Consider the following 8,671-nt stretch of genomic DNA (forward strand, 5'->3'; position numbering starts at 1 on the left):
GCATGGCCAACGGGGACCCACCTGAGCCCCCCAGGAAGAGCCCAGGGGCTGGGGACGCTCCTGTCCCCTCCACGGACATGGGCCAAACTCCGACATCCCCCAGCAGGGATGGGGAGATGGGCAAGGGGCGATCTCTGTCCTGGGGGGGGGAGGTCAGATCAGACAAGGGGCATTTGAACCACCCCAGCCCCTGGCGTGCACGTGCGAAGCAAGAGAAGGACGGACGACTCTGGCTGCTCCATAAACACCTTTTTGTAGAAACCTCTGCCTAAGCAAAGCCCAACTCCCCGGCTGCCGGCGGAGCAGCACCCTGTGGGTGCTCCTCGTGGGGCTGAGCCTGCGTGGGCGCTGCGCCTGCCCTGTTCAAGGCCCGCCGCTCCACCTGGGCGCAGTACTTCTCGGGGATGCCGGCGGCTCTGCGGAGGAAAGAAATCCTCAGGCACCCCGTGCCACGCCAGGACCACGGCCTTGGAGCAGGGCCCGTCTGAAGGGGATGGAGAGGAACCCGCGGGGTGGTGGCTCGGGGGGTTGGGACACGGTGGGAAGTCGGGACGGGTCTTGGGGACGTGTAGGGAAGTGGGGAGTAAGCAGGCGCTGATGGAGCAGCACCTGAGCTCCTGCAGCTTCTTCTCCTTGAGCTGGGTGATGCGCTGGCTGCGCCGCCGGGCCTCCTCCTGCAGCCGCTGGCACTCCTCGAAGGCGGCCGCCCGCTCCCGCACCCGCCGCTGCCGCCACTCCTGCATCTGGCGCCGGACGTCGCCGGCGTGGGCGCGCTGCAGGGCCGCCCTCCGCTCTGCCTCCGCCTTCTCCTTCTCCATTTGCTCCTGCTGGGCCCTGCGGGTGAAAAGCCCCCTTCCTTGCGTGCTCTGATCACCCGCGTGGGCTCAGCCGGCGCGAGCCACGGGCTTTTTGTCACCGGGAGCCCTCACCGCCGTCCCCGTGCCACCGCGCCGCCCGCCCCTCGTCCCCTGCCACCGCCTGCCGTCACCACCTGAGGATCCGCTCGAACTCGTCGCGGTCCTGCTGCACCTGCACGGCCATGCGGTGCTCCCGCGCGGCGATCTGCTCCAGGCGGCTCCGCTTCAGCTGCTCCTCCAGCTCGGCCTTCCGCCGCGCCGCCTCCTTCTCCTTGCGCCGCCACTCCCGCTCGGCGGCCTCCTGGCTGCGCTTGGCCCTCAGCGCGTCCTGCCCAGGGGACGGCGGTGACAGCGGGGGACCGCAGAGGCTTGGGAGGACTCGGCCGTGGTTCTGCCGCTTGCCCCGCGCTGCAGAGCCCTGCTCCTTGCTCCAGGAGCGGCGGCGGCCCTGCAGATCCCCCACCTCCAGCGCCCACCTCGCTGCGGTGGTGCTGAGGAAGGGAGGCAGCGTGGCGGCACCCCCCGCGGCGGCTCACCCGCTCTGCCTGGTGGTCCAGGGCCCTCTCTTGCATGGCCCTCAAGCGTGCCATCTCCTTCTCCTTCTCCCGACGGATCCTCTCCTGCTCAGCTTCAAACTCGGCCTCCCGCTCCTACATGGGACACAAGCAGGGGGCAGCTCCTGCGGTGCCCCTGCCGAGCCCGCGCCCGTGCCGCCGCGCTCCGTCCCACTACCATTTTCTGCCTCTGGTACTCGAGTATCTTCTCGTCTGCCATCCTCTCCTGCCGCAGCTGCTCCTCCTTGCACCTCCGGTTCTCGTCGTTGATGCGTTTAATCTCCGCCTGGATTTTCCTCTGTTGCTCCTGTCTCCGCTCCAAGTCCTGCAAACGGGTCCGGGGGGCTGAAGGGTGGTGGGACAAGAGCCTCCCCTCAGGGGAAGGAGGGCTCGGTGGCTCGGGGTCACTTCTGAGGATGTTTCAGCCTCCCCAAGAGACCAGGGCCTTAATTCTGCCGCCTGTTGTCTCCCCACCCCGGGTCTGACCCACCCGGTATCGACACCCTTCCAACGAGGTGCGAGATCTCCCTCCAGCCCCCCCCGTGCCCCCCAGCAGCGTTCTGCCCGCCGCACCTTCAGGTCCTCCAGCTTCAGCTGCTCCAGGTGCTGCAGCATCTCCCGCGTCTCCTGGTCCCGCTGCTCGGCTCGCAGCGCCCGCTCCTCCGCGTTCTTCTCCATCTGCTTCACCAGCTCCTGCCTCCCCCTGCAAGGAGAGGCACCCGGGGGTCCCCCCGGCTCAGCCCCACGCCCTGGAGCAGAGGCACCGGCGAGGACGGCGGGCGGGGAGCCTGGGGGTGTTGAGCCGCGGTGTGGGGCCGGCGGTTAGCACAGAAACACCGAGTTGTAGGGGTTGGAAGGGACCTTGAGACACCATTGGGTCCAACCCCCCTGCCAAAGCAGGTTCCCTACTGCAGGCTGCCCAGGCAGGCGTCCAGACGGGCCTTGAATATCTCCAGAGAAGGAGCCCCCACAACCTCCCCGGGCAGCCTGTCCCAGGGCTCCGTCACCCTCACCACAAAGAAGTTGGTGCGGAACCTCCTGGGCTCCATTTTGTGGCCATCGCCCCTTGTCCCGTCCCCACAGAGCACTGAGAAGAGGTTGGCCGAACCCCTCTGCCTCCCACACCTCCGGTATTTATACACATTAATCAAATAATTTCTCTCAGTCTTCTCCAGGCTGACCAGACCCAGGTCTCTCAGCCTCTCCTCCTAGGGGAGATGCTCCAGGCCCCGTATCATCTTTGTGGCCCCCCACTGGACTCCTTCCAGGAGACCCCTGTCCTTTTTGTGCCGGGGAGCCCAGAACTGGATGCATCACTCCAGGTGAGGAGCTCCCGGCGCCTGCACGAGGGCAGCAGGACGGGGGGACCTCCCCACTCGCCTGATCAGCTCCTGCTTCCTCCGGCGCTCCAGCTCCTCCTGCATCTCGTTGGCCTTCTGCCTCTCCACCTCCATCATCTCGGCCAGGCGCTTCTCCTCCTCCTCCAGCTCCTTCGCCACCAGCTGCTTCTCCAGGATCTGCGCGTCGCGCACCATGTGGCACTTGGCCCCGAGGATCAGCTGCGGGGACAACAGGTCTGCCTGGGACGGACGGGCAGACAGCCGGACAGGCGGCCGCGGAGGTGGAAGAGGGAAGGAGGCGGCGCCACGCAGAGCAGGGCACAGGGCTCATCCTCAGCCGGGCCACGGGGCGGCTGAGGGTCTGGGGGCGCCCCCTTCACCTCTCCCCTGCTGGGCGTCAGCGGTGCTGGGGGAGGACGGGCACCTCGCTGAACTCCTTGATCTCGTCCTCCTGCTCCGTGCGCATCCTGCTCGCCCGCTGCAGCAGGTGCTGGGCCCGCTCCTTCGCCTCCTCCTCCAGGTCGCTCAGCTTGCCCTTCTGCCGCTGCAGCGCGGCCCGCTGCTTCGCCGCTGCCTTGCGCTCGCCCACCGCCTCCTGCGGGGACAGAGGGGTGAGCTGAGACCGTCCCACGCCTCTCTGGAGGGGGACGCCCCGGTCCCATCTCACCGGGGGGACAGAAACGCAGCGCGGAGGCTTCATCGCAGCCTCCAGGGTGTGGGGAGCTGGGGGATGCGACCGGGCTGGGATTGCTTCCCCAGCCAGGGACCAGGCAAAGCTGGGGACCTCACGCAGCCCCTCCTGGGCTGGGGGGGGGTCGGGGAGAGCTGAGGTTTGCAGCTGAGCTGCCCCCCCCCGTGCGCCAGCATGCGGGTGGCACAGGGATGAGGGCGGTGGTCCCTGAGCGGCTCTGGCTGGGTGCATCCCTCCCCGCCCGCAGCCCTGCCTGCAAGATGAGAAATGCCTACGAGGACGGCTTCCTTCTCCGCTCTGAGGGCCGCCAGCTTGGCCTCGCGCTCCTCCTTGCTCAGGACTCGGGATGCTTCTGTGAGCCGCTGGAAATCCTCCCGGCCGATGATGAGGGATGCTGCTGGGTTCTCCATGGGGACGCTGGTGGAGAAGGGCACCGAAAAGGGCTGTCGCTGGCACCGAGCATCCTTCAGCCCCTCTGCGCCCTCCTGGCCTGGCAGTGGGACCTGCTCGGGCCGTGTGGGGGCAGGAGTCACCCCAGAGCAATGCAGGAAGCACTCGAGCTGTGGCTTCCCCCGTGGACCCGATTCTCCCGGTCGGGGGGGGAAAGAGAGGAACAGAAAGTGCAGTGAAAGCTGCAGCAGGCGGCGGTGCGCAGGTAACAGGATGTGCGGCAGGGCAGGGGCCGCCCGGGAAAACACCCAAACCTCCAGCACGTGCCCGGCCAGTCCCCACCAAGCAACGCCAGAAATATTTCAGGCCAACCCGACCGGCTGCCGTGTGGGGAAAGTGTCACCGCTGCCCCGACCCCTTTTCCAGTGGGCCGTCCTGCTCATCCCTGACCGTCGCTGGTCCCAAGCGCTGGCTCGAAGCCTGTGCTTTGGGGAGCAGCAGCTGCCTTTTGGCTCTGTTTGGTGACACTCGGCAGAGCCTGGGCTTGGCTCCTCTGCCCCAGGAATTTGCCCGGCACGAGAGGAGGAAACGCCGGAGCCGGGTCCCCTCCCAGCGCTGGCAGGTGCCCCTCCAGCTGCGGAGCGGCCTCACGCAGCGAGCCACGAACCCTGCCCGTGACTCACGCTGTGGCTTAGAGGAAATCGCCGAAGCTCCGGGTGCCCCCATTTCCCCATGTGTAAAAATGTGGATAATAACACGGGGCTGCTTTCCACGCGAGTTGTAAGGAGTTAATTACGCCGCGCATTACTCAGGTACCATGGTGACGCGTGCGGTGTGGGAGCGTGCATTAACCAAATGCAGGGAGCACTTTGAAGATGCTCAGGACTAAGAATTTAGTCATTATTATTATGTGTCACCTTTCATCCACCCAGGTGAATATGAACAGATACCTGCATAATAATCGCTCGAGAGCTGCATCACAACATCGGATTCCAGGACGCTTGAAAGAATGGGTAATGGCCACAACGGCCCTAATAAATGTAATGACACAGTGACCACCGCTTGAGCTGTCTCACTGTTTGGGTGACCGACCTGAGATGTCTAGGGCCTGATTTTCAGGAATTAAACTGGCACAAAGAGTTTCCTACAGCTCCGGCTGGAGCTGCGGCCGTGCCACACATCTGGAAAGTGGCCCTCGGCTTCGTCAGGTCAGCCATAAAAGAAGCCAAGCGTGTAAAATCGGGCACCAGCCCCGAAAGCCCAAGCCGGTGCCTCTGCACCATGGCAATCTCCATAAAACCCAAGCCCAAACCGTCTGTGGGGCTGCTGTCACGTTTTATAGGGTGTAAGAGCATTACGCGGTGGTTGAAAACAGGAAGCAAAGGCGAGCCGTGGAGCCAGCTCCAACTGCAGGGAAAATTTCGGAAGGTCAAAATTAGGCTAAATTAGATTTGGCTGGGATAATGGCACTATTCTCGTCCGTGTGCTGCAGGCTTTTAACAAGGTGCAGTAATTAAGGCCGGGGTTCTTACAGTTCAGCCTCGCTTATAAAACATCCCTGCGGAGAAACGCACGGCTCCGTGCCGCGCACAGCCAGTGGGTGACACCGCCTCCGTCACGGGGATTTTGGGCACGGGGGGAAGCGTTTGGTGGGTGCAGGGGGCGGGTGTCTCACCAGGGGCAACCCAGCCGACTTACACGAGGTCGCGGACGAAGTCCTTGGTGATGAGGCGGATGGTCTCGGGCTTGTGCTCGCCAGCGGACGCCGTTTTCGGGGCGCTCTGCACATCCCGGAGGATGACGATGGGGGTGCCGGGGCGCGACTGCCGCAGGCTCTGCGGGGAAGGACGGCGTTCCCTGTGGCCTGCCTGCCACCAGCCCCTGCCCGTCTCTGTCCCCAGCTCCGGGGCACGTCGCAGCCCGGAGGTAGCGGGGACGCACGTCGGGGAGCGCCCCCGATGCTCCCTGACAAAGCCCAGCCCCAGCACTGAGAGTTTGGGCAAGGGAGAGGCTTTTGTGCCTCGGCAGCCCCAGCTCTGGGAGCCCAGCGAGGGCATGGGGAGAGGTGAAAACGCGCGGGATGGTTGAGGTTGGAAGGCAGCGCGGGGGCCACCTGGCCCCACCGCTGCCCAGCACCGCGTCTGGATGGCTCTTGGAGAGCGCCCAGGAGGAGCTTCCGCAGCCGCTGGGTACCGGTGCCAGGGCTCCATCACCCACCGGCCCCAGTGCTGCCCGCTGCCCAAGCAGAGCCTCCTGGGCTCTGGGTTTTGCCCAGGGCCTCGTGTCCTGCTGCTGGGCACCGCTGGCAGGAGCCCGATGCCCTCCGCGCCGCCCGGCAGGGACCAGTGGATACGGGTGGGAGCCCCCCAAGGCTCCTCTCCTCCTGGCCAAGCAGCCTCTGCTCCCGTGCAGTTCAGGTAGCTCAGGGCACGGCCCTGCTCCGCCGTCCTGCCAAGCGCTGCGGGTGATGGCAGGAGCAGGAGGAACACAAATGCCCCCACACCGACCCAAACTCGCAGGAGGGTCCCAGAGGGGCCAGCTCAAGGTCTGACTCCGCAGCGTGAACGAAACCAGTGCCGGCCCCTGGCCACAAACCAGTCCTCCCAGCTCAGCTGGAGTGGCACAGGTCCCTTTGCTCGAGCTGACAGTGCCACCTAGTGAAGCGTCACCCACCTCTGGGGTGCCTCGGGGACCCCGCCACACACTTGCCTGAGCACGGGTGGGTGTAAAAGCGCCCCCGGAGCCGGGCGCACGAAGCCCCTCTCCCCACGCGTCACCTCTGGCTGGGGAGGGACGCGGCTGCCCGCGGCACGCGTGGGTCTCCGTGACCTTAAACCCCCCCCCACGGGGGCTGGACCCCAATTTTCGGCGCAGGAGATGCCTCCTGGAGCGACGCAGTGGGATGTGCCCGGGGAGGAGATGGGTGCAAGGTGCAGCGTCCTGAAGCCAGACCCGCTCCCAAGAGCACAACCACGGGCGCAGGCTCCGCGGCCAAATCCTCGCCCGGGCGGCGGCACCGCAGCGGCTGCAGGAACCGCAGGAGCGAGCCCGAGCTGCGCACAGACCGGGGGTGCCTCCGTGCTGCTGTTTTACCCCCTGGGCTTTGAAAGCCCGAGAGCCCGCTGCAACAAACCCCCTCTGGGTGCTGAGCAGGTTCCCGGGATCTCGCCGCCGCCGTTTGTAAAACACCAAAATTTCCATTTTACGGCTCCCATTACCCCGAGTCGAGCGGGGGCACCCCCCCGGGTGGGCTCAGCCCCGTTCCGGCCCCAGGGCCGGCGGCGCCCCGGCTGCGTGCGCTCGGGTTCCCAACGGCATTAATCAGCCTCCTGTCGGGGAGCTGTTGAATTACGGGGTTCGGCCCCGAAACGCCCGTGCCAACAACGATAACGGCGTCAATCACCGCCGCCGGCCCTTTTGGCCTCGAGGCCGGGAGAACTCCTCGGGCGAGGCCGGGGTTGGGCTCAGGGAACCCACGCCGTGAGCCTTGCATTTTTATACCACCGCCCCATTTTTATATCGCCGCCCCGCAGGCTCGGAGGCAACGGGCCGTAAAGCCGCCCCGGGGCCGTGGCGCTGGCAGCGTGCTCCCGTCCTGCCCCACGCCAGATCCCCCACGTCACGGCCCATTTCCTTCCTCTCCTCCGAAAAGCCCCAGGGTTTTGGCACGCCGCCGCTCGGCTCCGGAGATAAGAGCGGGGCCGGGAAGGAGCACGGGGCAGAAGGCGTGGGCGCCATAAACCCCAGCCGATAAACAACGGGGAGGGCGAAGGACACCCCGAAAGGCGCCCCCGCCCCCCCCTCGGTGCAGCTGGGGGGGCGTTTTGCTCCACGGTGGGGAAAGGGCCCCTGCTCGGCCGTGTCCCCAGCCCGGGGGTGGTGTCCCCAAACCAGGGGGTTTGTGCCCCCAGCCCCAGGATTTGTGTCCCCAGGGGCTTTGTGTCCCCAAACCGGGGTTTGTGCCCCCAGCCCCAGGATTTGTGTCCCCAGGGGCTTTGTGCCCCCAAATCGGGGTTTGTCCCCAGGAAGGGGCTTTGTGCCCCCAAACCGGGGTTTGTGCCCCCAGCCCCAGGATTTGTGTCCCCAGGGGCTTTGTGTCCCCAAACCGGGGTTTGTGCCCCCAGCCCCAGGATTTGTGTCCCCAGGGGCTTTGTGCCCCCAAATCGGGGTTTGTGCCCCCAGCCCCAAGTTGTGCCCCCAGCCCAGGGTTGCGTCCCCAGACCAGGAGCTGTGTCCCCAGGGTTTTGTCCCCAGCCCTGGGGCTGTGTCCCCAAACTAAGGGTCGTGTCCCCAAACCGGGGTTTGTGTCCCCAGGGGCTTTGTGTCCCCAGCCCCAAGCCGTTCCCCCCCCTCCCGGGGCCGTGCCCCCCCCGCCGTTACCCGGCTCTCCCCGAACAGCGTCTCATCCACCTCGGTGCTCCGGGCCCTCCTCCGGTACCGGCTGCGGGGCTGTGGGGCCAGGAGCAGGGTTACTGGGGGGTGGGGTGGGGGATACCGGGGACGGGGGTACCGGGAGGGGGTTACCGGGGTGGGGGGGTACCGGGGATGGGGGTACCGGGAGGGGGGGGATTACCGGGGGGGGTTGCCGGGGGGGTCCCGGCGCCCCGCCCGCGCTCACCATCCCGCTCCGCTCGGCGGCCGCCGGTCGCCCCGGTAACGGCCCCCCCCCCCCCCCCCGTCCCCCCGCGTTCTCCCGGTAACGCCGCGCGGGCGGGGCCGAAGCCGGGGGGGGGCCGCTCTGGGCGGCGGGAGCGGCCTCTACGGTCACGGGGAGGGGGGGGGAACTCACACCCACGCGTGTTCGTGGGTCTCCGTGTCCCCCCGCGTGTCCCCTGCGTG

At 66.8% G+C, this 8,671-nt stretch overlaps 1 protein-coding gene across 4 annotated transcripts; it reads right to left on the minus strand.

Moving 5' to 3' along the window:
- Nucleotides 1-143: 143 nt before the first annotated feature.
- Nucleotides 144-8,653, minus strand: CFAP45 (cilia and flagella associated protein 45). 4 transcript variants are annotated; one of them, XM_066986046.1, is made up of 12 exons: nucleotides 8,451-8,653; nucleotides 8,213-8,281; nucleotides 5,531-5,667; nucleotides 3,718-3,859; nucleotides 3,176-3,346; nucleotides 2,792-2,970; nucleotides 1,985-2,114; nucleotides 1,590-1,736; nucleotides 1,394-1,507; nucleotides 1,030-1,185; nucleotides 610-834; nucleotides 144-416 (listed from the first exon to the last, which is right to left on the minus strand). In XM_066986046.1, exons 1-12 carry the CDS (start codon nucleotides 8,451-8,453, stop codon nucleotides 159-161), a joined length of 1,731 nt encoding a protein of 576 aa, XP_066842147.1. In that variant the 5' UTR covers nucleotides 8,454-8,653; the 3' UTR covers nucleotides 144-158. The 4 variants fall into 4 exon arrangements, with proteins under 4 accessions (XP_066842147.1, XP_066842146.1, XP_066842149.1 ...); XM_066986045.1 differs by having other exon boundaries at nucleotides 8,406-8,613; XM_066986047.1 differs by having other exon boundaries at nucleotides 211-416; nucleotides 992-1,185; nucleotides 8,406-8,601.
- Between the last annotated feature and the right edge of the window lie 18 nt (nucleotides 8,654-8,671).

This window comes from Anser cygnoides, chromosome 33 (genome assembly GCF_040182565.1).
Source record: "Anser cygnoides isolate HZ-2024a breed goose chromosome 33, Taihu_goose_T2T_genome, whole genome shotgun sequence".
Classification (NCBI taxonomy): domain Eukaryota; kingdom Metazoa; phylum Chordata; class Aves; order Anseriformes; family Anatidae; genus Anser; species Anser cygnoides.